At 42.6% G+C, this 27,237-nt stretch overlaps 1 protein-coding gene across 1 annotated transcript in view; it reads left to right on the top strand.

Moving 5' to 3' along the window:
* The first annotated feature begins 1,296 nt into the window (after positions 1–1,296).
* AZIN1 (antizyme inhibitor 1) overlaps positions 1,297–27,237 on the top strand; it is a 28,999-nt gene continuing 3,058 nt past the window's right edge. The window contains exons 1-11 of the mRNA XM_063327314.1: positions 1,297–1,565; positions 7,320–7,457; positions 15,097–15,294; positions 17,359–17,532; positions 17,865–18,037; positions 21,571–21,705; positions 23,477–23,558; positions 24,704–24,778; positions 25,891–26,056; positions 26,624–26,742; positions 26,917–27,131. Of these exons, the coding sequence (XP_063183384.1) occupies positions 15,193–15,294; positions 17,359–17,532; positions 17,865–18,037; positions 21,571–21,705; positions 23,477–23,558; positions 24,704–24,778; positions 25,891–26,056; positions 26,624–26,742; positions 26,917–27,131 (1,241 nt within the window). The 5' untranslated portion in view covers positions 1,297–1,565; positions 7,320–7,457; positions 15,097–15,192. The remainder of the gene's footprint in view (positions 1,566–7,319; positions 7,458–15,096; positions 15,295–17,358; positions 17,533–17,864; positions 18,038–21,570; positions 21,706–23,476; positions 23,559–24,703; positions 24,779–25,890; positions 26,057–26,623; positions 26,743–26,916; positions 27,132–27,237) is intronic.

Here is a 27,237-nt window from a genome sequence, read left to right as displayed (position 1 = left end):
AGAGAAGGTGACAACAGATGAAAAGAGTAAACAAACTCCATCCCTGCATGCTTTGGAACCTCAGTCTCATTTTATTTCTAAAGAGATGACAGGTGTGTATCTATTCACTGCTTTTCTGAATTCTCTCTGCTATAAAACTAAACAAACCTGGCTTTGCTTTGGGAAAAAAAATAGCCAAACCGTACTAACATACTTTTTAAAAAAGAAAATTAATGTGCCCTGAAATGAACAATTAACTTTCCAGAACCTCTTTTTGTGGTCTCAGTGAACTGGATAACTAGGTATTTTTGTTTCCAGAAAGAAATGACTACTGGAATGAGTTGGGGGTTTTGTTTTGTTTTGTTTTTTTTCAAAAAACAGCCCTATGTGCTTTGGTAAAGTTGGCATGGCAGACTGGGGCTGGCAGATCAGGGCTCATCCTCAGCTCCACCAAGGAACAATTGTGACCTTTACCTGAGGGACCTGATCCCCGAATGGCTGCAAAGCGCTGAAGGCTTTGGGATGTGCCCAGGATACCCCGGCGCTTCAGTGAAACTCTGTGCGCAAATGGATGGCTCAGCTGAAGCCTTCAGTTCACCTATTTAGTTACAGGAGTCCTGAAGGCCCGAAATTCATGAAAGACTGAGGCTTGCTGGGTACGCAATGTGATTAGTTTCCTCCAGTGAGTGTTACTAATCAATGCTCAGTGAACCAGCGCGAGTTATCAGGCTGTTGTTAACTCGGTGAACGAGGTTTCCGACCAGCCGTAAAGACCTGGCTTCGTTTCCCACCTGCTCCGAGCTGTGCTGACACGGGACGGGTCTTGGTTCTGCGGAAGCCATGGCTGTCACACGGATTCGAGTGGCCACATGGCCCAGGCGACCCCCCACCGGGCGCTGAGGGACGCCTTTAGCTTCGCCCTGCGTGGTCCCTGCCCCGCCTTCTGTCAGGAGCCACAAGAAGACCCCGGCCTCTCCCGCAGCACCCAGACGGGGAAGGCGGCCCACCGCGGACACCAGCCTGGCCGGGTGGGCCGCGTCCCCCGAACCCAGCCGGCACCTGCGCCCGACCCGACTCAGCTCGGCCCGGAGGCGGCCTCCATTTTGGCCAGCGGGCCCCGCAGCCGTGCGGCGGCCACCGCGTCCTCCTGCCCGCCGGCGCCCCTCAGCGCATGCCCGCCCCGGCCCGCCCGCCGCCGGGGGGGTGGTTTCGGCGGCAGCGCCTCCCGCCCCGCGGTGCGCTGACGCGTGGCGCCGGTCCCTCCCCGCCCGCCCGCCCCTATAAGAGCGCTGCCGGCGGCAGCCCCTTCTTCTCGCCTCGCCGCCCGGTAGCCGTGCTCCCGTCTCCGTCCCCACTTGCCGCAGCCCCGCGCCCCCGGCCCGCTCCGGCTCTGTCTCTCTCTGCCTGTGCCCCCTCGTCCCGGCGCTGCGCTGCGCTTCCCCCCGCCGGCCGCCCCCGCAGCCTATGGCCCTGGAAGGCGCCGCTGCCGCCGCCTGTATTTCTGCTGTAGGTTCCCACATCCCTCTTTAAAAATTCCGCCTAAAAAGAGAAGACGATTTACCAAATCTTTCGGGCCGTTATCTCACGTGAGTACCGGTGCTGGGGGTCACAGCGCCCCCGGCCTCCCCGCCGGGCCAGGGGTCCCGCCGCGGGGGAGGCGGCGAGAGGGAGGGATGGAGGCGGCGACGCCCACCCCGAGCTCCGGAGCGGGCCGGGCCGTCCCTTGACACCGGCGGCGGGAGGGAGTGGAAGGAGCTCTCCCCTCCCTGGGGCTTGTGGGGGGGGACGGGCCCTTGTTGCCCCCGGTGCAGGGAGGGGAAGGGGGACGGTGGCGGCGGCACCCGGGAGGGGCGCCCGGCGGGCAGCACCGCCGCCGTGGCGGTGCCGGGCGGGGAGGGGGATGGGGCCGGTTCTTCCCGCTGCCCCTTTCTCCGTTCGCCCGGCGGCGTGGGGCGAGACCGGCTGCCACCGGCGGCGGCAGATGGAGAGCGGCGCGATGAGTCAGAGCCCGGGCTCCCCCTCTCCCCACCGCGCAGCGAGGCGCCGGGCGATGCGGGGCCGCCGCCCGGGGGGCGGGTGGGCGCCGGGGACCCCCCGCGCCCCGGAGGGCGGCGGTGGCGGCGGGCGGGAGGGGGTCAGCGGCCGCCGCGCTAACATGGCGGACAGCCGTGCGTGTGAGAGGCGGCGAGGCGGGAGGGGGAGGCCGGGGACCGGGGCGAGGGCTGCGCCGGGGCCGCCGTTCCTCCTTCTGCCCCGACCCCGCAGGGTGCGGGAGAGCGGCGGGGCCGCCGGCTCCGCGGGGAGCGGGAGCTCGGCGGCCGCCCTAACATGGCGGATTCCTGCGGAGGGGGGCTGTGCGGTGTCTTCCCCCTCAGCAGCTGGGGCAGTGCCCCGCGGTGGGAGACCCGTTCCCGCCGGGCGCCGCTGCCTCTCGCAGCGTGCCCCTTCCTGGGGAGGGGGCGAGGAGCGTCCCCGCCTGCACCTCTCGGGGAGCGGGGCTCCCCGCACCCCGGCGTGCCGGCCCCTCGCCTTGTGGCAGCTGCCGGGGCTCGGGAGCACTGGCTGCCGCGCAGGTCTCTCGGCGGATCCCTTCCCCTCCGGAGCCCCCTCGGGCCCGGGGGGAGCAGCTGTGTGACAGGCTGGGAGGCCGGCCTGGCCGGCGGGGGGCAGAGGAGCCGGAGGAGCGCTGGTCGCACGGCCGCGGCGTCTCCTCGCCTGCTTCTCAGAGGCCATGTTGTGTGTCTGTAACCGTGGGCATCCATCCGAGCGCCCGCTGTCACGCTCCTCTTCTCCCCTCACCTGAGCGGTGCCTGCCTGAGGCTCCCCCCGTCCTCCTCGGCATGGTGGACAGGGGGCACACCAAGGAGCAGGGCGGCAGTGCAAGAGCTGTCAGGGCCCCGCACAAGTTGTCAGGGCATTGCACAAGTGACGCTTTCCAGGACAAGCGCTGGGATGACAGGGCAAATTGCCTTCACGCAGATGGGCCGGGGGGGGGGGGGGGGGGACCACAGAAAGTGTAGCCCTTCCCTCCTGTTCGCAGTGTCCTCCCTTTGCCAGGGGTGTTTGCTGGTCGCCTCAAGGACGCACATCTTCCCCCTCCCTGTGGTCGGTCTGTTCGTGTGGCAGTAGCAGGTTTGGTGCCACCAGTTCTTCTGGAAGTCTCTTGGTTGAGCCTCAGCCTCCTTGGCTTGGCTGCCTCTGCTGGTACTTGTGGTCCAGTTGGCTGCTGCTGTACCGAGGGCCATCGGAAAGTACGGAGAAGAGAGTCCAGTCACTGCTCAGCTGCCGGCTGGGCGCTTGTGTAAAGCGTGTGCACTGGGGTGTCTGGGTGTCCTGAGCGTGCGTCTGCTCACTGCCATGCTGTTCCCTGTTTGGTGAGAGGTCGGCAGAGGTGCCCGTTGCTGGTTGTAGCGGTGAGAGGTCTGCAGAGGTGCCCGTCGCTGGTTGTAGGGGAGCTGGAAGCACCGTGTGGGGGTTCCTGCGTGTAAGGGGGATGGCGCACAGGCAGGAGCGTGGGGCAGCTGGCGAGGCTGAGGAGGATGCTGTTATGGCTCATTACTAGGCAGCACTGCAGGTCTTTTCCAGTCGGCAGTCTGGGCTCCTTCAGAGCCCAGGAAGATGCATATCTGTGCTGGGGGGGACCCCGCTCATGGTGAAGAGGGAAGAAAGTGAGCTTAAATCTTCATTTGAGCCTTTCTGAAGTGCGTCTCCTGCAGTGCAAAATCCTGCACAGCCGACATGTGCCAGTAGGCAGGAGAAGCGCTGTGTGTCAGACCTCTGCAGCAGTCTCTGGTGACCGAGCAGGATTCGATTGTGTAGTCCCAGTCAAATATAGCCACCCTAAAGGAAAACACCATGTGGCGCCCAATAAATTGGGTTAGACCTGCTACCTTCTCAGCCAGACGTGAGGCTGGGGCTGTGTGGCAGTGGGCTGGCGGTGGGGTGGGGGGGTGCTGCCCCACTACTTCTGCCTCCACCCCGGCTGCTGGATTTTCAGCTCTGAGCATACTGCACTTGCCCGCTATTCTTCCCTGGATAAACGTGGGAGGCAGTGGTGCTGGGGGGGAGGTAGGGGGTTGTGAATAATGGTGATGGTAGGAGGGGTTTGTTCCAGTCTGGACTGGTCCAGTCTAGTTCTTTCCTTCCTGTCACCGTGTGAACAATGCTGCTGCTGCTGCCGTGGCTGATGCTTGCGACACGGCAGCCCCCTCCCCGTGTGCTTCAGGCTGTGGTGGGCTCCCTTCTCTGCCGGCCGAGCCCCCCCATCCAGTCAGCCTGTGCCCCCCCATCCCTCCCGCTGCGCCTTTAGCTCTGGGGGATGGTTGTTAAACCCCAGAAGAAGAGGGGTCTTATAAGACTTTGGAAGGGGGAGGGTGTTGTTTGGTGCCAAACAGCAATGGGGATGTTTCTGTCGTGGGGACAGTCTTACTGGAGGCAAGAGGCAGGCTTGCCGCCTTCCCGTGCTGCCGCTGGCCCCCGGGCAAGCAGCTGGTGCCACTTGCTGGTCCCTGTGCTGGAAGGCTGATGCAGGTGTGTGTTTGCAGCAATGCTGCGCTGTACAGTCTGGAAATGATTCCATCTCTCCAATTAAAAGAGAGACAGAGTGCTCTGGAAGGGAATTAAGACCGTCCCTTCCTGAAAGGAAGGCTTAATTGTGTAATGGACTAATTTGGGTATAATGGCAAATTTCGGTTCAAAATGCTGTTGATGTAGCACAGGAGCAAGAGTGCGGTTGACTGGAGAATTCCTCAGGGACCTGCGCTCCCTTCAGGACCTGCTCTTTCCCGGGGACCTCCTTGCCACAGTGCCCTGGGCTGATCTGGGAAAGGCCTGTTGTAACAGAAGAATAATTGGGTTTTTTGTGGAGCAGAGTAACTTCGGTGCCACCAAGTCTGTCAGCTGGTGTAAATATGTGAGGTCATTATATTGCTGGATTTCTAGGCTTTGGTTCACAGATATTTTAGCTCAGGTCACTAAAGGGTCTCTTTGTGGAAATGGAGAGATGCAGTGGATCATTTTCTTCCAAAAAAAATGAACCAGTGCCTGGTTTTGTAGGCCTGTCCACATCAGACATGGAGCTGAGGGGGCCAGTGAGCTGGGAAGGGCCTGGCCCTGACTGGGCTGTGGGTGCTTACGGGGCTTGCTGTGCGGACACAGTTGTTTTGGCAAAACTATGTGCTGTGGGCGACTTGGGGGCTAATTCCTTCCTTATTTGAATAGTAACACTATGAAGTACGGCATTGCTGGTGGAGCTGCAGTCAAACTTCAGACACCTGCTCGTTGAATATACTAATGTAATATATAAATGCATGCATATAGGTGTCACTTGAGTATTAAAAGGCAAAGCTGCCTTGTCAATTATTCCTGTAACTCAAGGCTTGCTGTTTAGCAAAGAACACTTTTATACCCACTTTAAGACCCTTAAACAATGAATGCTTCATTGTGGCTGATCAGATGCGCAATTTTACTAAAACTGAGTTTGTCTGTGTGGGTTATGGGCATCTAATATGCTTCTGCTACTTAAAATGGTAGTCCTGCTCTGCCACAGTAGAGCAAATTAACTCTTTGTGCTGGTTAAAGCAGAGTAAAATTACTATGATTTGAAAGGCTCAGATTGGACGGTTTCCTCTCTGAATATTTAATATTGGCAAACTGACACAAAAAGGGCAGTCAGAGTACTTTCTATACATTTGTGTAGATCCTTCAGATAAATAAGTCTCATGTAAAAAATTCTGAAGGACAATTAGAACTCAGTGCCGCTCAGGGTTTACTCTTGCTACTATTGTAATAGTACTGCAGGTGATACTTGTCTGAAGTGTGGCTTTAAGTTTTACACTACAGGCCATGTGGTGTCCCTAGAAGCACCTGTTCTTAATGACTTGTTTTGCTGGGAAGGTAAACTTAATTCATAATCACTAGAAAACTTGTACAAGTTCTTAAATATGATCAGAACAGCACTAGAAAATAGTGGAGCTACTAGTTAATTTTACAAAAGGAAAGAGTTGCCAGCTTTTGAAACTCTTGTGTGCATACTCTGAGAAGTAAATGTTACTGACTTGCTTTAGTGGAAGAAAGGGTTAGGATTAAATACCCTGCATATACATTAGTTCTAGCTGGCAAAATTTCTTAGTATCTCAATTAGTTTTGAAGACTTGAGGTTTGTTTTTAATATTATATGCTACCGGATGCTAATTTATATGGTAAAGCTGAAGAGATTGCTCTGTAGAGTTGCTGTGAAAGTTACCCTCCAGTTGCATTCACTCTGTTTATAATTCAGTACTTTATAGCATACACTAGTTTAGTTTTTAAATAGGAAGAATAAGTGGAAAAATACACTTCAGCAGTTTGCTTAACTGCAGTGTGGTTAAAAAGATGATCATTTGGGTTAAGCGATTCCCAGAAGCCAGGTTTTTGTAGTCAGTGCATGTAGTCTCATTTAAATAATGAGAGCAGCAAAGATTTATTTTTACAATAGGTTGGTACATTCCATGTCTCATGCCATAGACCACAGTAAATTTGTAGAAACTTTGTTGTATGTTGGGTTGACACATGACCAGTTCGGTGCTGTATTTAATTCCATGAAAATGACAGTTCCTTTTAGAAGGAATAACTTCTCAGCAGGACTGGTTCATGTTTCTTTGACAACTAATGTTCATTGTACTGTTTTGTGTGATTGTTTTACCTTAATTTGGGTAAGCTAGCCTTGTACTTTAAAATACTGCTTTGGTGTTGTGTGTAATAGCCTTTAAGGGCCAGCTGAATGTTTCCTCAGTCCTGATGGCAAGCATAAGTCTTTCTTTTTACTGTCTTGCTCATCTCTGGATTTGTCTGGTTGGTGTTCAGTGTCACTATATAATGCACTATTTTTCACCCACATAGCTTTTTCACCCACATGCTGTGTTCATTCATAGCAGAGGAAGAACATGGCAAGGGAATTCTAAAATAGAAAGGAAGTGGGGAGGAGAGGAATCGTAGCGGTTACAGGGTTAAAAACACTGCTGGGAGGGTAGTCCAGTATTAAGGCGTACTACCCCAAAGCAGGATCATCTCTCTGCCTTTAGTTTTGAAAATATTCCAGTTCAGACTATGAAAGATAAGTACAAACAAGCAGTTTCATGTGCCTAATTCATGTGCTTTAGCAGTTCTTCATACATCTGACTTGGCTGAGATGTTCTGGCTCAGAGTTCACAGTCACTCTTGTGATTATAAACTTCTGTGGTGGGGTGTTGCAAGCCTCCTTAAAAGCACTACTGAAAATGTGTTTGTTACCTGTTTTAAGAAAAAAAATTTATTTTGTTCTGGCTATGAAATTTATTTTTGTTACGCATTCTCTCCCACAGGGCAAAATCTCTGATCAAGTTTACAACTATCCAGAGGGCTTAGGAGAAGTGCTTTATAGAGAACAGTTCGACTTCAACGCTGAGCCACCTTGGGAACCTAGCTGATGATAGTAGGGTTCCATCTCCTAACTTGTCCATGTAAGTCTCTTTTCTGTCTCTTTTTTTCATCTGTATGCAGGAGGATGAGCACTTCCAGAAGTACAAACAGCATGTATTGGCTTTTTGATAAGAAAGTTAACTGTCTTGATGTAAATTATCAGAATTTGGAAACAGTGGCGTGCATATTATATGGGGCTTTCATTCAAGGGAGGACTATAATTTTTACTCACCTAATACTTTTCTCAGCAGAGTTATCTGATGAATTTGAGACATGTGTGTGAGTAAACTTTGTAAATAGAGTCACTTTTCTGAATTAGGACTGTTGACTGCAGGAATCCTAAAATGAAAGGCTGTAACTTCAGTCTCTCAGTGGTAACGCTGAAGTCATGAACGGGCGCTGCGTGACTGTTAGGATCAAATCATGGTTTGCTGAGTACTGTCTGATTTCTTATGGTATTTTATACTGAAATAGTTAAAACTTGCTCTTGTAAACAGTAACTAATGCCGATCATAGAGGGTGTGCCTTCCCAAATGCCTGTCTCCATTATTTGCTAATTACTGTCCACTTCCACAAATAGTTGTAGTTGAGCTACAGTAGAATGTGGAATTCTGTGTTGGATGGAAATCGTGTACCAATTATAAATGCCTTTACATTTTTAAGAGGCAAATAGTTATTAAAGAAAAACAAAACCCATGATAACTGAAAGTAAATGAATGTGTATGGCTGATCATAAGGAGCACAGAAAACTCTGGCATGTATGTGGTTATCATGTTCTGTTAACATAAAACAATAGCTTTATGTGGTTTTAACAATAGCCTTGTAGTATCTGAGTTAAGCTGATATTTTTTTTCCTGTCTAGCTGAAGGCATTTTCATTTGGCTAAAGTAAAGGAGTCACAGGATGAGCTTGGTTTATCATGATTTCTGGCTTTAACGTCAGAGTTTATGTTCTTGTTGTTTTGTTTGAAACCTACTGAATTAACTGCATATATCTAGTTCTATGTAGATGACTGCTCTATTCAAGTGAATACAGTTCACACTGAAAATTCTCTGAATATCACTGTTATTTAGTAGGTGTCACATGATTTTTATGAGCGAAAAATCAGAGAAAATTATTCCTCTCATTCAGTTTTTGAGTTTTTGCTCACTCTTGTATGCAGGTGGAACTCTTGCATGACATCTATTCAACAGGAATAAAGTAGTAAAAAGATAGGAAAGGTGTAATAATTGTTAGGAGGGAGTGAATAAAGTATAAAATCTTCAGGTACTATAAATGCATTGTAGTTTCTCAAACTGTTCGAAAGAATTTTGGCTTTTAGTGAAGCTTTTCTTTTCAAAAAGGCTGTTCTGGTATTTTCTTTGAGATAATTCTTTCTCTAACTGGTAGGCTGTTGTGACAAATAGTGCAAGGTGTAGCTTGTCCTAGAACGGATGCCACGGGATTTGCTGTATTTGTTGGCTGAATGTGTGAATGATCTTTGTGTTTATTTTGATCTTGGATCTATAATGTGTTCAGTAAAATATATATTGCACACAAATGTATGTAGCTCAGTGTTGAATGTAGTGGTGATGTAGGTAGCAGTAGTGTGCAAGTAAATCTGTACCTGTTCTGGTGTGCTGAAGCACAGGTAATTGCCTCAAACACAGCTAAGATGTGAGCCAGCTAATTGGTGGTTTGAGTCCTGTTCAACTTGCAAAGTGATTTAATGGGAAAAAGGCCAAAGGAGCTTTTAAATATAATTATTAATATTATGTTACAGTGGAACTCAAATAAAACTCTTCTGTCTGAAGGTGTACTTACATTCATATTAAACTTGCTTCCTTTTTATAATTCTCTCCCTCCCACTTTTGTCCTTGTATTACACCAGCCAAGGAAGAACTTGGTATTTGGTTCTGTTGTGCTCTTCAGGCTCTGACTTCCTGAGCAGTCTGGCAACTGTGGTCTGAAGTCTTGCTTCTTTGAAAGTCTGTTCTATTTATTGCCACATCTGGTTGATCAGAAACGAAGAGAATTAGTGATGGAAATCTAATCTATTAACAAGCCCTGCCTATGCCAAGTGGAAGCAGTAGTTATCTGAACTGGCTAGCCTTTAAAGCGCTCATGACTTAGTTTAAAGGGGAGTGGCAGATGGGGAACAGGAGGGCTGGGGGTCAATGGGAAGGCCAAATACTAATACAGACGAAGTAAGAGGATAGGATAAGGAGGTAACTTCTTGCACTTTTCATGAAAAGAGAAGTGCTGGTATAGTACCATCAAAGTACACATGCGCTTACACACGTACTCACTTGTAAGCTTTGCTAGCTTACTGGCTTTGAGTAATGTATCCAGGCTTCAAGAAAACAGAAGGAGGTTCCTGAAGGCATGGCTCCTGTAGAAGATCTCAGATGGGGCATTGTCTTTTAGTATCTACTCCTTTTGTTTGCCTACTTTGGCGGAGATGCTCTTGTTACAGTGCTCATTTAACTGTGTGGGGTACTGCTGAGAGAATGGTAGGATGCAACTAACCTAAGCTGTACAGGGAGTCTGCCAGGACCCTCAGTGGACTTGTACTGAGAGGCAGCTTGGGTAACACACGATGTCCACTGCCATTGTAAATAGACACCTGCCTCAGCAGTTAGTGCCTGTGTTTAGCTAACTGAATGGTAAGGAAGTAAGCTGGTGAAATGGCACCTTGGAATATTTTTTAAAAGATACTCCCATTATAAATAGTCATTTCCTGCACTGCAAACAGATGACTCGTGTTTCTACTCTTCTAATATACCCGTTCTGCACTTAATTGCCGATGTTAGTGACAAAGACCTTTTTTGGTCTGTTAGCTGTGAAGAACCAGTACTGGAAGGAATGTGAGATGATTTTTGCATCAGCATAATTGTTAATCTCATAAATATTTATTTTGTTTAATAAGATGTGTAGTTGATAGGCATTAATGGGAGCCTGTTTCGTTTACAGAGACTTTATTCTTTGCAGAGGAAGTTTTTAATAAAAGACCCAAACCTCAAGGTGATGTTTTTTTTCAGGCCAAGCATTATGTAGTTCTGACAATATAAAGAAAAAAAAAATTGAAAATGTGTGTATTATAGATGCTTGCATATGACAAGTGTGTGTTTAGTTAGTCACTTTTCAGAGCATTTTAATTTTCTTCTATTCCAGATGTCTGCATTAATTGCAGTGTTTAAACATGTAAACTTTATCTTGAAGTTCTTCATCTGGAAAGTTACTGTGTTAAACCCTAAAGAGCCTGAGGATGTAATGCTTACTTCAAAGAAAGCAATTGCATGCCTGTGTAGAAGTCTCATACCACTTGACAGCTTTTGTTTGCCCTAAAATACATGTCCTGAAGCACTATGCAGACTTAACATTTCAGGTGGTAAAATGGGTGGTGTTACCACACTAAGTCTGTCAAATCATGACTTCCAGCAAGTCAGCACTTTCAGCAAGGACTGAACTCTGTACTCTAATGATTTCTGACTCACCTTACAGACACAGAAGAAGTTCTGAACCATTCTCTCGATTCCCTTCTGCATATATTCATTTGATCTTTCCCAAATTTTGTCACTGATTGTCCTCCCCCCTCAGGAGGGGAGCCAGTCAGAACAGAGGTTATAGCACAATGCCAAATCCTACTGCAGGTATTAACCCCTTAAAGAAACATTTCTCAAGTATGTGCTGTTTTGTGCTGTAGCAGTGCTAGTAGGAATTTCAGTTTTCTCTTTGTAGAGTATTCTTCCTATCTAGTTCTCAACAAGACTGAAAAGATGTCATTTCTTCCGGAGTAGGAGAAATCACAGAGGAGATGAATGGGCTGTGACTCTGAGGACAGAAGTTGATGTTAGCTTTTTTACTAGATGGATTTTGCTAAACGAAAAGCTTAAATGTTGTGGACAAGCTTAGAAAGCAGCCTAGGAGAGGTTATAGTAGGTTGTTTATGGCTTGTTGCAAGCTATTTTATTAAATCTGTTTTAGCATGGATTCCTTTTCGTCCCTGCCTCTTGACTGTAAGATTTAGGAAGTGGTCGTCATCAAAGCTAACAAAAAGCTCTCGGCTGCCGGATTAATCCTTGCTGTTGTTCAGAGTTGATGAGGTCAATTAGTTGAGTAAAAAACACAAATGTCTTTACCATTTCTTTATGGAACAGCCTGCTAATATGCTTACTTTTGCTCTCAAACATAGATTTTTCTTAAAATTTTTTGGCTTAGGCTTAACTTTGACTTAATCTGCTCACTTGCCAGATAAGCATTTTTTTGTTGCTGTTGGGTTTGGGGTGCTAGTGCTAAAGAGTCTTCCACCCCACTGTGCTTTACTTAAACCAGTTCTCACCCTCCTCCTGAGGATCCCCCCAAAAGTAAAAGGGCAACTATAGACACCACAGTCATTAACTATGCAAAAACCCTTCTTTTAAGAGTACTGCAAAATTAGCTTAAATCTACTCCATGTAACTCGGATGAACGCCAAGACTTGAAGAAAAAGAGCTAGCTGTTGTTTAAATCCAGCTGCTTCATTTGAAATATGAGGCACAAGCAATTGGGCTGCAGGAGGGGTGTATGTGTCTGTGTCTAAAAACTCATTGAGTGCTCGTTCAGGGTTCCACTGGGTGTACTGAGACCTCCCAGCAGGGCAGGGGGGTGTATTCATTCAGTGGAAGGCACTCCGGACCATGTGCACGCTTCAGAGTGTAGGAAGTGGCTTGCAGTAGAAAAAAAAAAAACCAACAACAAAAACCCCTGAAACTTTAAAATCTAGCTAGCAGTACCCTTGTATATACATAAATCCTTAAAATGCTTTAGTTCTGCCTTTCAGGTTTTTTAACAGGTTTGTCCAATATGTCAGGGAATTGTGCTCTTATGATCAGAAACACAGGGCTTGTCCAACTTGAATAAACAAAAAGAAGCTCAGATAGGAGGCTTCTGCCAGCCCCAGTCACTTCTCACGTGCATTCAGTCACAGGTACTTACAGTACTTACTGGTCGGATGTGCGCAGGGAGGGGGAAAGAGGAACTGGGATCATGGAAGCTCATCCTCTACAGAGTTTTACTGTGTCAAAATGTTACCACTGAGTTTTGTTGAACTTTTCTGGAAGTTCCAGCACAGGTTAGATGGGTTCTAAAACATATGATAGATTTAGATGAAGTATAAAGCACATTTGTCCTCAGTGTCACAAAAGGATTAAAAAAACTTGCGGTTTTTGAATGGTTAATAGATCTACATTTGAATAATCTGTTGCAAATGGAAATCGTTTTGCTCTTGCATGTGTTCAGAGTGGTTGTTTACTTATTCCTCTTTGGGTAGTATGTGTCTTGCAAGAAGACAATAGAAGAGCTGTTATTGTAGAAGAAAAGTTTAATGTGTTTTGCACAACCAGCAAGTTCCTGAGGATGCATGAAGTTCTTTAAAACTTAGTTAAACATTAGGCTGTTTAAGTCATAGTATAAAGAATTATGTGCTAAAAGAATTAAACTGTGCTGTTAGCTTTTTTCTTCTTTTGATCTTCACATTTTGAATATTCCAGAACTGTATCAAATTTTCAGTAAAATGCTGATGCCAGCTTTTCTTTCTGGGTGGGGGAACCCAAACCAAACCATTTCTGATACTCCTGGAAATCATGGATATTTTATGGAAGTAAACGCGCTGAGGAGTTTTGTGCCAATCAGCTACCAAATCTGATGAAGTACCTGTACCCTGAAGAGGGTGACAGTAGCTACATAAACATGACTGTTGTGTTCGTGTTTGTTTCACTGATTCGAAGTCCATCTTGGTTCACAACGTTGTCTTTTTTTTTTTTGTTTGGTGATGTCTTTTTCTATGGATTTTAGCTGTTATCACAAACTTTAAACTGAGATGTGACTGACTGAAAACGTTTTTCCTGGTTATTAAAGTGTCTACCACCTAGTCATTCTTTCTATAATTGTAACTTAAATCCTTACATCAATGTGATAATTATCTTGCTCTTTCATGATTGTTTTAGATCTTCAGGATTCAGTTAAATAAGCGTATGACTGACTCACTGTATGTGTGAGACAAGTATGTTCTTACCCAGTGCACTTGTCTGTATCATTCAGTTTCTGAATATAACTGAAAAATCTTGTCGCTGCTGAGTTAAATTCACCTGGCAGTAGCTGTTCCTCTTAAGAAACATAGGTGGCATACTTGAGTTAGGCAGAGAGCATGCAACACTGCGGGCTCTTTTCCCTGTTACTGAGCAACTGCTGCTTAGCTGTCTTAATATTAGCTGGAGCAAAAGTAACTTTGTTCATATTAACAATGTTAACTTATGTTGTGAATTGTGGATATTTTTTTTGACTGTAGGGAGGTGGTGGAAGTAGTGTGAGACAGTTAATACCATGGCCTTGTGACCATTTGAAGTCAAAATTATCTTCTTAGCTTTTAGAGTCTTGGTGAAGCATTTTTTACCTTCGTCTGTAATGCTTCTGGTTTCTATCAACACTTTTAATTAGAAAATAATTCTGTTATTTTAAGGACAAGTACAGGTGCCTTAAGAAAACAACCATCTCTTTTTTTATAAATACCGTGCAAATTCTCTTGAGAGATTAGAAGTCGTCTAGGGTATTCATGTAAAGAAGGAATCTAATTAGCTGACTGGTTTTGATCAGTCTTGTGTTAGTTGTAAAGATGACAATTGAAACAAAGTCTGGTCAGTCTGTTGCTCTAAGCTAATAAACTGCTTTTAAACAAAACCTACCACTTAATGGAATGTAAACTGCAGGTTGTTGTATTCATCAAGTAAGGCTGATGAAGGTATATAATCAGCTGTTGGTAGTTTTCTGCTGATTTTTTTCACCTGAGATGGAGTATTTAATCTGTATTCTAAGACTGTATATTTAACAGTATTTTCTGTCTTTGGATTTTGTTGATTCAGGTTGTCTTTGGAAAACACTGCTTATAAACAAGATCTAATTTACAGTGAAGGTTTGAGGATAAACAAGATGCAAGTATAGCTAGGCTATAACTGTTTCTTTCTTTTAATACTGTTCCTGTGTACTGAGATTGTAATTTTTAAAACTGCTTCTAGCTAGTGGCTTCTTTCTGTTAACCTCTACTGAAGATTTTTAAGTGTTGTAGGTAATCTTCAGAACAAAACAACAAAATAAATAAATACAGTGTGTGAAGGCAATGGTTATGAACGAGCACCTAAACAAAAAACATAATGTTAACACAAATGTGAATCTTGACGAATATCAGTGCTAACATTTAACCAATAAACTCCAAGTTTTCTTTAACAAATTCAGAAATGTTGTATGACAGACAGTCTTCCAGTTGCATATTTGAATACTAATGGCACTTAAGATGCTATACTTAAGAATAGCTGAGCTGAGGTGTTTGTACAAGTATGCTACACTTGCAGTATTTTCATAGTTTGCATAAGCTCAACACAGATCAGTGTGCATACAGTCTGGGATGCTTCTCGAGACCAGACTTGCATCAGTGGTTTCCTACTCTTCTTTACGTTAGTATCAGATTTAAAAGATGCAGCTTCTGCCTTATTCTTGGCTTCAGTAGAATTGCACTATCCTTATCCCCAGCAAATGGAAGGTGGACAGCATAAAAAAATATTTGATTTTTTGTAGAGAGTGTATGTGTGTTACTGCTTGTGACTTTTAAATAGTGGCATAGTGTGCTTTGTGCCTCTTTTTTCATTGATTTATGTTTTCTTTGTACAGTTTGTTGCATAATTTAAGGACCCGGATTTAAGGCTTGGAAGCCCATCCCTTGTGTTTCTTGGTTTATGACTGTCGGCTTTGTGGAATACGGCTGAGATGAAAGGATTTCTCGAGGATGCAAATTACTCCATTGGCCTGTTGGATGAAGGAGCAACTCTTGCAGATGTTATTGACAACTGTATTTATGAACATACTCATGTAAGTTTTATAAGTTTTCCAAATCTTCTGGTTTAGTCCTGGAAGTCTTCAAAGTAGGTCACAGTATTTAGCGCTGATGAGCTGACAGCAATAGAGGAACAGTCAGCTAAAACTCACCTTATGAAGTAGTTTCCTTTTCTAATTCTACTTCTTTGCTGTTCCTTTACTTTGGGCTGAATTCTGGGGAAATTTGGGCAACAGTTGTTACCTCCCTCGGTGTGGCTAGTAGGAAAGTAGTCTTGCTGTTGTAATTAAATTCAGGTTCCCATCTCATTGTTTCAAGAGATTTTGTTATCAATGGGGTTTAGACCAAGTGGCTCTTGCTGAGTTAGAAACGTATTTTTTTTTGCTCTTTCCCTAAAAATATACCAAAGTCTAGACAAATACGTATGCTGAGCCAGTTTAAAGCCATGTTTAAAATTTCTGTGGTCGATCACTGTTGCATGGTTATACATCTTCCCGTTACCCTTCTCTCTGTTGGAAGCACGGCTACAAGCGTATTGTGAGGTGCTGCCTATTTTCTTTCAAGAAAACAAACTGGTCTAAAAGCTATTAAGGTTTAGCAATCTAATGGAAAGAAACAAATAATTCTGTGTATACAGTAATAGTTTTATTGAGTAAGGCTTCACTCACTACTAAGGAGGCAGAAGATGTTGTAGTCTTTGTTTTATAGATAAGATTGTAAAAAGCTTTTTAAAAAAATGAAGTTTCATTGAGCAAATACTGTGTCCTTAATATGTCATACCTGTGAGTTGTTCACTTTTCCCTTGGTTTAGCAGAACTAATGTTCAAATGCAAGTGGTCAACTATAGTACAGCAAACAGCTAAATCCCATGGCCTTCTGAACTCAGGTGTAGGATTCCCAAATCCTGATTCCTAATATTCTTTTTCTGTCTAGCAAATAAATAGGTAAACTACTGGCAACATGTCATGTCTCCAACCACTGGCTGGCTCACAGAGGATAGCTGCCTCCTGCTGCTTTCATTTACTCCTTTAGCTCAAGGGGTAGAGGCCTGTGCCATGGATCTAAAGCTCCAGATCCCATTCCTGCTGGTGACCCGTACAGGGGGTCAGTATGCTTCCACCCGATGGAATTTCTATTTGTGTTTTTTGAACAGAAATAAAGACATTGTATACAATAAGCCACAACATAGTTTCATATCTGCGAAATTCAAGTGCTAGAATTCACATTTGATGTACAGTCTTAATTCAGATTGATCGTGTATCTTGTGATGGTCTTTAAATGGCAGAGTAGGCTATTCGTTTACAGGAGTCTTACCGAATGCACATTCTAAACAATTATAGAATGATCTGTTTGGATTTCGATCTACTACATCCACATCATGACTTGATATTGAGAAAGACTATGGTAACAGATGCACAAGGAGGGCTGTTAAGTTTCCACAAAAAGTGTCTGTGCATTTTCTTGAAGATTATGCACTTGATTCTGCAACCTTAACACACTGAGTTTAGTTCTTAAAATTCTGTTTGAACTTTGTGCTTCACAAGATATGAACAGTCTCAAACTCGACTTCCTGAATTAAAATACTATCAAACAAATTTTCGGTAAAATGAGCTGTTAGCTAGATGTTAAAAATAGTGGTAGTACATTAGATTTTGTTCCTTGTATAATAAGTTATAAATTATGTTGAGACTGTGGAAGCTTTTGTCCCAGTGGATTTTCTTCCTCCAAAAAGTTGCAGACTTCTGAAAATATGAAGTCGGAAGAGATTTGTAACCTATTCTGTATTTTTAGATTAAAATCAGCATTTGGCATTTCAGTAGTGTCTCTTGTTCAAGAATCTCAGAATATTGTCTAAATAGCATTCATAATCTCTGAAGTGGTAGGTATTCCTTTTGACTTTTATTGTTTTTCAAGCTAGTTCAGGTTGCTAGGTGAAAGGAAAAACGAGAGGACTGTTCAAGGTCAAACCTAAAAGTTAAAAGCAGGATGAAAAAAAATGTACGCAATTCTTTAAGACTTAGTTTCATGGGTTATTTTATGTTTTGACAGCAAACCCACAATTTCAGACATTTTATTTTCCTGTTTTTCCTTTTATTTAGAGTGGGAAAAGAGCATTTTATGTTGGTGATCTTGGAAAGCTTGTAAAGAAGAACACGCAATGGCAGAATGTGATGGCACCAATAAAACCATTTTATCCTGTAAGATGCAATTCTACTCCAGGTGTACTTGAAATTTTGGGAACCCTTGGTGTTGGATTTGCATGTTCCAGTAAAGTAAGTTTTTGTTTTCTGTGTATCTGTGTGCATTGTTTTCTTCTATCTGTCTGATGTTTTAAAAACAGCTTTTTTGGTGTGAAGTGCCATGGTTATATATAATATAATTTAAATTGTGAACTTCTGTGTAACTGGCTCTTGCAAGTCTGTACTTCCACCCTAGCAGCAGTGCATAGTTTTCTCTTTAGTGTATTTGACTATGTAGCACAGTACTAGAGTAAATAATAATTTTTATTTTGTATATTTATATTTATATATTTATAATAAAATTTATTATATTTATAATAAAATAAAAATTCAGTGTCAAACTCCGGTATGCTCCTGTTTTTCAGTCTGAAATGGTGTTGGTACAAGACCTGGGCATTTCTCCTGAAAACATGATATATACAAATCCTTGCAAGCAAGCTTCTCAGATAAAGTATGCAGCGAAGGCTGGGATAAACATCATGACTTGTGACAATGATATTGAGCTGAAGAAAATTGCACGTAACCATCCAAATGCTAAGTAAGTGTCAAAATTCTGGTTTTGTTTTTTTATGTGATGGAAATCTAATTTTGCCTGTATTCTGGGTTTTTGAATTGCAAGGAAGGTACATGGCTTCTTTAATACAATTCACTTGTACCTATTTTTCTCTTCTGATGTCTCTTTTGAAGATAGCTTTTTTGGAACTTTTTCCCTAATGGGTCTTGGCTTCCTAACAGTAAGGCCCTTATTTCAGGAGAAATCTTGCCTTTTGATTTTGTAAGGCAATCTTCATGAAGAGGTTTCAGTGATTAAACTTCAGAAGTCTGTCACCTCATCATCTGCAAGTACATCTTCCTTCTGCTCTGTTGTGGCTTCACTGTTGTTTTTTTTTTCCCAGGGTATTCAGCTGAAGCCACTAATAATCCAAACAAAAGTCAGGGCTGAGACTATCAGCAAAAGAGCATGAGCATTGGGTCCCATCTAGGGCTTGGGTGTGCTCTGCAGGTTGATTAAATATACCTACAGGTATTTCCCCACTATAAAAACAGTGAGAAATTTGACTCCAGTTCTATTTTTCAGTCACTTCAGTATTGGCCCAGATACCCTCCGTAGAGAAGTGATCAAAGATAATGTTCTGGTTGCTAAATAGGAGAATTTTATTGCTGCCAATGTATTGTGGTCCCTTTTGGACTGATAGGCACTCATGTCATAAAGCATCACATCCCTCACGTAGGAATACTTTGTCTGTGGGCCATACCTTTAAGAAATTTGGAGTTGGAGCCTTAGTGAACGTTACAGTGCTTTCCACTGATTAACAGGGTATAGCTTCCCACAAATGTCATCAGAGTGCACTAAGAAACTGAACTCCTGACATCCTTTACAAAGCCCTTGGTTCTAGACAGTCCTTATTAAAGTGTCATGTCTTCTCCCTAAACTGTGGCCATAGTTGTAGAATTGGGAAGATTCTATTGAGTTCAGTATCTGGAGACTCTGCTCATACCACCTGCTTGCCTCTTTTTTTTTTTGGACTACCTTGACAGTTAATATTGCTGTTGCTAATGATTACACTTCCTCCTTGTGGAAGCCTCAGTGCCTTGTGTACTGGAGAGTACTTCCTCTGCAAAGCATGTTATCTGTGAGAAATAACTTTGTGTGTAAAAATCTGGGCCTTGATATACTCCACACACCTGAAAGCCTTAGCAATGCTAAAGCTGTCTCTCAATCACTAGTGCTGTACCAGTTATCACTGGTGTTTTCTTAATTTTTATGTTGATTTATTTCCTTGAGTCTAACAGCCTCTTCTAGAAGATGTCTATCATAATATCCACAGCAAAAGTTAGGATGCAGATTTTTCTTGAGTGGCAGAATGGAGGAGTTTCATGAGCTAAACAACGTAAACTCTTTACTTCCTTTGAAGGACCCTGTAGTCTAATAATGGAAAAAGTTCCAAGGACAAGAAACTCAATTTCTACAAAAACTGCAATTTGCCATCTAAAGTTTCTAGAAACCTGATCTCCAGCTCTCCTATTGGGTAGAGATTTGTTTGCTTGTTTTATTAGAATTCTCTTATTCAGGTCATTAAAGCTTTGGTGAAGTGAAAGCTATGAGTTTTCCTCTTTCTCTTCCTTGGCATAATTTCAAAAAGTCACAGCCTTTACATAGCCTTGTTCTTCCTGTGTGTGGTTGTTAGAGCTAGGTTGGCTTTTTGTAGATGAAGCTAATTATGCTTTGGATGAGGAAATACTGCTTAGAAAGTTGTAATTCTCATTTTCTGAAAATTCTTTCAACTTTCTGCACTGAATTCAGTAATGGGTGGGTCTCTTATAATTCACATTTCTGCTGTTAGAGGTCTTAGTAACTGGAATTGTTGCAATTATTTATATTTTTTTAAGAAGGAGGAGGAGTGTCAGAAAGGAGTGTTTAGTCTTCTGTTTCTATATACCTCTGGATTTTTCCAAACAAAATTTAACTGCTAAGGTTGCTGGTCTCCTAAGAGCTCCAGTAAGAGGCATGGTTGTTATAAGTATCAACACTTCCTTAAAAATAAACAAAATCCAAACCCTAATCACACACATCAACCTCTAGCCCTACTTTAACTGGCTGAAACACAGGAAGAAGAATCCTACTAGACTTCTAGAATTACATTCTCAGTGGTTTGCACGAGAAAAATATCTTGCCTAACTTACAATGCTGCCATAACAATGAATCAATAAAATTTAACATTGTATGTTGTCTTTAGGAAACAGCTTTGTGTAATCTTAGTGTGAGGTTACAAGCAATAGTATTATGGGTTTGATTTCTTTAATATTTTAACGAATTTAAATTTTAAGTTTTTTGTTACATCTGGTAGTCTTCCCAAATGCCTTACAAAATATTGTTTGACTACAAATTTATTGAACAGAAGTGTTTGTGCTACTGGAGCAACAGGAAGTGAGAGGCTGATCAGTTTCTTGATGAAGTGGTATAAACTGCAATTAACAAGGATTGCTGGGCAACCTGTGAGAACTCTTATAAATACACTTCAAACACATCGTGAGACATTTGGAAAGGACTTTTAGAAGTCAGGGTAGCTGTTAGCTTAGCCACTACAAAATGCGTTGGCTTAAGTTTTGCTTGTTCCTTGTCTTGAAAGAACAGTTTCACTTTGAGTGCAGAGTTTTTATCACTTGTTCACACTGTCCATCTTGGTTAGCTGTGGTGTGCTCTGTGCTGTCTGGGTGTATGTCATGACACACATTCTGTTTAGTTTACTACATCACTAATTCATTGATCTTTCTTGTGGGGGGAGGAAGAAGCCAGTGACTTTCTTAGTGGGCAGCGGTTTGAATTTGTGAGTTTTGGGGGTATACCTGTAGAGGTTTTGGTGTGAATGTGCCTTTGCCACTCAAGTGTTAATTTAATGTAGCAAACCATCGACACTGGCACTGCAGTTTGCCAAACATAGCCGGAATGGGGCTCTGACCGAGGGAGGAGGCTGTCACGCTGCCTAAGGCTGTACACGATGGTACTCGTTTCCTCCCTGCTCCACAAGTGCCCTGGAAGAAGGGGCAGGGCATGGACTGACGCTCCCAGTCCATGTGCTCAGCCAGGAGGGGAGGTGGAGGGATGGGGCCAGGCTGCACTTTGAGTGTGTCAGCCTGATGTTCTCCAGATGCTGAGTTTAACCAAATCTTGATAGATGACTGACTGAAGGGGAATCTCCATGCGCTCCTCTTGGCTAGAAAGGGGTACAGAGATGGGAAAAGCATATTGCAGTCTCAATAGCTTTATGAGGAAGTATATTTATTAGAAGGTAACATTCTTTTTTATTACAGCACTCAACAGACTCTTGCTGCTACAAAAGAGTCTTTGTTGCTGCATTTCGAAATCCCTTGTCCTTGTTGGCTCCATGTTTTAGCCCCTAATTGCTAGTTTTTTCTCTGTACAGGATTGTTTTTATTAGGTTCACTTGACTCATCCATCGATGGAGCTGGAGTACTGACAACATAATCAACACACTTCTGACAGTCTTCAGGCTTCACATGTGCTGATGATGTAAACCAACTGCCCAAATCATCTTCCCCTTCTCTTAGGCTCTTACTGCACATTGCCACAGAAGACATTACTGCTGATGAGGAGATGAATATGAAGTTTGGCACCACCCTGAAGAATTGTAGGCACCTCATGGAATGTGCTAAGGAGTTGGGAGTCCAAGTAGTTGGTGTTAAGTGAGTAACTTTATTGTTCTCTGGCTGAGCAGACGTTTGTGTGATGTGCTTGAGACTTAGAATACAAAAGAATTTTTTCGCCCCTTTGGCACTATTTTACAGGGGTTTTTAAAGAAAAAACCCAACTTCTGGGTCATGAGTTTTCACTTGCAAGCAAGTGTTGATATCCAAGCAAAAGCTAGTATGAAACAAAGTAACTATTACAGACATCAAAGCAAGTGAAATAAAGGATTAGAAATCCTTCGCTCAGCATAAAAGCAAAGTTTAGAAGCTTCTCTTGTTTTCTAGCTATGTTCTTGAACTTCTGTGGTAACTTGATTAGTATTTTTCCAGCAATCGACAGCATAACAGATAAGTGCTGGTATAGCATGGGATAGCTTGGGCAGACTTTGAACAAGATGAACATGGGGTTGGATTTTTGAAGTGTTATGTCCTATGTCACTCTTTTTGATCATTATCAAGATAAAATGCTCAGATGAGGATTTTACTTGGTGTTCTGAGAGCTTCCAAATGATGTGTGGTATCTTAATCTCAAGTTTGACATGAAGATTTTACTATATGGAGGAAAATGCCCGCACAAGTCTTTGTTCTGTCTGCCTTCAGCTATTAATTTATCACATGCTCATGAATGTTTTAAGAAAGCAACCAAACAGGTAAAGGAGTGGGCCATCAATGCAGTAAAAATAGTCTTTAAAATGGAAGCTAGGTTTTGAGGATGTAAACCACAATTGTTTTGATATAAATCTGTTTGATGTTAAAGTATAAACGTACTATAATTGTTACAAATGACCAATGTATTTAAAAATTAGATGATACCACTGAGAAAATGTACCTCTCAATGTCTAAACTAACTTTAACAAAAATCATGTGGCACTTTCGTAGTTTTTGTTAAAAAAAAGTTAAAAATCCACATGCAGATTCATGCAAGTTTAAAAGTGACCTTTCCCTCAAAATAGCATTTCTTAAAGAAGCAAGTAGGCTTGGAGTAGAGAGCATGGTGGCTCAGATGGGTATGTGCATGGTCTGCCCAGAACCAGCAGACCATCCTAGTCTTTAGGAAGCCCATGGGAACATTGCCACATTTTTTGGCACCTGAGTTACTGCTGGTATTATGGCACTACTGAAACCTTTTGGACAAGGAACCAGAGGGGATTCAGGAGCTTGTGGGGGGCATCAGTACTTCTCTGCTTCTGATGACCTGCTCACCACCCTCTTCAGCCTTGCTATGAAACTAGGACCTGGCCTGGGGTGAAGAGGCTTCAGAAAAGGGCGGCAGTGGGACATGTCTCTCCTCGCCCTCTCCCAGATGTTGGAGAGAGTAGGGAATGTGCATAGTACAGCCTGAGCTTTGAGAAGAAAACTGGATGGACCAGGAGAAAGGGTGTACAGGCCAAGGCAATACAAAGTAGGGTAACAGAGGGCAGACTGTATGCAGGTACTATGTTAGCGTTGGACCCACTGACAAACAAATTTTAACTACTTTGATGGTGGAGACTGAACAGTTCAGTAAATCTGTTGTTGTTTCGTAAAGATAAGACTATTGTAGGACATTCTTAGCATTAAGAGCAAGATGAGCCTCAAGTACAAATCCGATGGAATAGAAGGCAATCTTCTGGGTTTATTCTTTCCACAGTTACTGTATTATCATGCAAGCTTGTCTTGAGCCACTTGGGAATGAATTCCTTCCACTGCTGTTCTAGGTGATAAAACAGTTCGCTTGGTCTGAAAGCTGCACAATTCAGTGTATTAACTGTGTTTTCATTTCTTTCAGATTTCATGTTTCAGGCTCTTGCAAGGAACTGCAAACGTACATTCATGCTATATCTGATGCTCGATGTGTGTTTGACATGGCTGTAAGTAGAGATATACTCACATGCAATTGCTACAGTGGAGGATCCATTTTATTCTAATCATACTAACAAGCCAGCTACTTTACTTCCAAAATATATTAATGCAGGAAATAGAACTTTTAGTAAGGGACTAAATGCTCCATTGTGAGACATATGGTAGAGGTAAAAAAAAAAAACCAAAACAACAACAAAAACAAAAAAACACTTTAAAATACTTATTGTGGACAAAGGTTAATGAATACTGTCCCACTGACAGACAGTAGCTTTATATGCTATTTTCAAATCAAAAATTAGTTTCCCACTTTTGATAAAGGCTTTTTGAAATTCAAATCTCAGTCCTGCAAATACACAGTCGCCACTCTTATATTAAAATTAAGCATTAGTGTGCTGGCATTTATTGTGATATAACCACTAACTTGGGGGTATGTGATTTCTGATATTAATACCTAAGCATCGTAAGAAATAAAGGTGTTACATGGGGGGAGGGAATATCCAAATTTGTACGAAGAGGAATGAATTTGTTGGATGCTTCAGGTAGCTCATGGGAGTCTTATGTTCTATGTGTATTTCTCATATTGCAAAATTCAAAAATCCCTTTTCTGAACATCTGTCTTCCTATAAATGAGAAGCTTGTAAACTAAGTAGAGAAGACTGCAAATCTTTTTACTCTTATTTACTGCAGTTAGTGCATTAGCTGTGACTGGTAACACATGGAGGGCAACAGAACTGAAGTTCTCACTCATCTTTGTGCAAATTCATTGTAGCCGTCTTGTCATGTAAGCCCTATCCAAAAGACTTGCGTTATACATAGTTGTAAATTCCTGAAACTTTCTTTTGTCAGAATGCACCACGCTGGTTCAGTAAGTACTGTCTGCATATAACAAATGCCACAAGATGGGAGTTGATGTTGCTGTGGGACTTCTACTTGAGAACTGTGTGACCAGCCTCTATTGACATCCCAATGCTATTACTACTAGGTTTAATGGACCTGTACCAACTCCACAATGCTGTTACTCCCTCGCTAGACATACTCTGTTAAATACACTTAGAAGTATCAGTACATAGAAAACAACCACAGTAAGGAGCAGCAAAAAATATTTTTACGGTTACAGTTGTCCATGTGCTTATGTTCTGCCTCTGCATTTTAGGGAGAATTTGGCTTTAAGATGAACATGTTGGATATTGGTGGTGGCTTCACAGGTTCCGAACTGCAGCTGGAAGAGGTAAATGTATTGGAAGTTGAAACTTTAATTTTGATTTAGGAAGTTGAAGTGTTTAACCAATTGAACTGCAACTAACACTGATAACTGAAACCTAGTCTAAATTCTGTGTTAGACTGTAATTCATAAGGCGCAAGTAACTGGTTTTATATTCTTCATTATGGGTAGTGTAATTAGCCTTTGGAAGGAGGTGATCACTGTTTCTTTTTAATGCTGCTCCTACTGGGCAAATGGTGACTTAAGCATGTCACAGATTAAATTAGTATCCTAAGCCACCTTAACAGCAGTAATTCCATTTTTTGGCAGTTGATTATTGTCCAGCTGGTTACTCTCTTGCATGGTTTGGGCCAGGATTGCTTACATCCTTTGGATCATAAGCCATATTGCTACTGCATGAACGCTTCTGGTACTCTGCTTTAGAACTGAAGGCTAAAGGTCTTGCTTTTATCTTTGCTTTGGCCAGCTTTACATAAAACTCAATACTGATTTGGCCTAAATGGGATCTTTAGTATGCAGTAGCACATAAAACAGAATGATAACCTGTTCACACTGTTACATTGTTTTAAAGACAAACTCCTTCAGTGTACAACAGTGATTCAATTAAAAGTTACTAACAACAATCAGGGACTTACTTTCTTAGTTCTAACTGTTCTTTTACTTGTCCAAAATACTTGTTAATCCTCTAATATCTGGCTTTAGTGTTAAATAAGACATTCCATTTCTAAAATTTCAGTATTAAGAACTGATCACAAAAATGCCCTTTTCCTTGTTCTTCTGCATTCATACATAATTTTACATTATCTGTTGTGCTGGACAAACTTTGAAATTACCTGTGCAGTCTTGAGTGTACCACAACTTGAACTTTGGCCCTGAGGGGGGACTGTGTAGTACTTGGACTCAAGGTACTCAGTCTTCAGTGTTAGCAGAATGACCTGTTTTCTTAAACGCTTCTGTAAATTTTGGACCTCTGGTGAGGGCACTTGGCAGAGCATGGAGGAACAGAGTAAGCTTTTGGCATGCTTACTGGAACTGTTGCTGACTGAAAGTGTGTGTGTCTATCTGATACATAAATAAGCTGAGTTTCACCGATCTTACCTCTGACTCTAATTTCCTAGGTTAATCATGTCATCAGGCCATTGCTGGATGTCTACTTTCCTAAGGAATCTGGTGTTAATGTGATTGCAGAGCCTGGACGTTACTACGTTTCATCTGCATTTACACTGGCAGTTAACGTCATTGCAAAGAAGACTGTTGAGTATGATAAACTTCTTCCTTCTGGAGGTAAGGGTCGTGTGTGTCTTTTACATGATACAAATCAGTACAGGTAACTGCCCACTTTTAGTCAGGACAGACTACCTTGTCTCAGCATATATTGAATACATTCCCGTATGCTTGCACTGTAATCCGCCTTTTGGGTTATGACCACATGTTATCTGCGTATCTCACTTTGTTACGTTTATGTGGCACTTCTTGTTTCCTTACTAGGTTTGACTTTGCAATGGTTAAACCTATATTGGGTGTTCTACAGAAGGTGTATTAGAAGGTTCTGTATTAGAAGAACATAGAAAAACGTATGGTAGAGCCCACTACTTCTCTGCTGAAGTAGATGTTAGATTTATGTCCTTGAACAGTGATTATTACTGAAAGTATTCATTTCATTAAGCCTCACACTTCATGTTACAACTGAATTTATAATCTGGTCTCATACAGATTATTCTGCTTGTAATTCTCCCATTCCAGTATATATGGAACCCCCTTATCAGGAGAAAGCAGTTGACTTAAGTTAGATTGTAAGAGGACTACTTATGACAAAAAATGCATGCAAGACAACTTCTCTTTTATTTCCAGTGGAGCAAACCAGGAATGATGATGAACCAATATTTACCTATTACATAAATGATGGTGTCTATGGTTCTTTTGCAAATAAATTGTCTGAGAAACTGAATACTATCCCAGAGGTTCACAAGGTGAGTCCTTCTATAATCTATAGAGTTAGTCCTTATCCATATGGCTTTTATATATATTTAACACTTCATACATATATAATTACGTATTTTTTTATAAAATTATCCTTATGCGTATTTGAAAATGTTCTTAGTTAATGAACTAAAGTCTGAATTGCCTGGATCATTTCCATATAGAAATACAAGGAAGATGAGCCTCTGTTTGCAAGCAGCCTTTGGGGTCCATCCTGTGATGAGCTTGATCAAATTGTGGAAAACTGTCTTCTTCCCGAGTTGAGCGTTGGAGATTGGCTGATCTTTGATAATATGGGTTCTGGTACCTTGGGTGAACAGTCTACCTTTAACGACTATCAGAGGCCACTGATTTACTACATGATGTCTTTCAGTGACTGGTAAGAAAATTCTCTTGGTAGTGGCAAGATAGTTTTCACTTCTTTCAAGCGCATACACTTACAGCAAAATGCGAATAATATTTGATGGCCAATACAGGATGATGCA

The sequence above is a fragment of the Chroicocephalus ridibundus genome, chromosome 2 (genome assembly GCF_963924245.1).
Source record: "Chroicocephalus ridibundus chromosome 2, bChrRid1.1, whole genome shotgun sequence".
Classification (NCBI taxonomy): Eukaryota; Metazoa; Chordata; class Aves; order Charadriiformes; family Laridae; genus Chroicocephalus; species Chroicocephalus ridibundus.
Note: the sequence above shows the minus strand (reverse complement) of the source record. Positions and strands in the feature narration are given on the sequence as shown.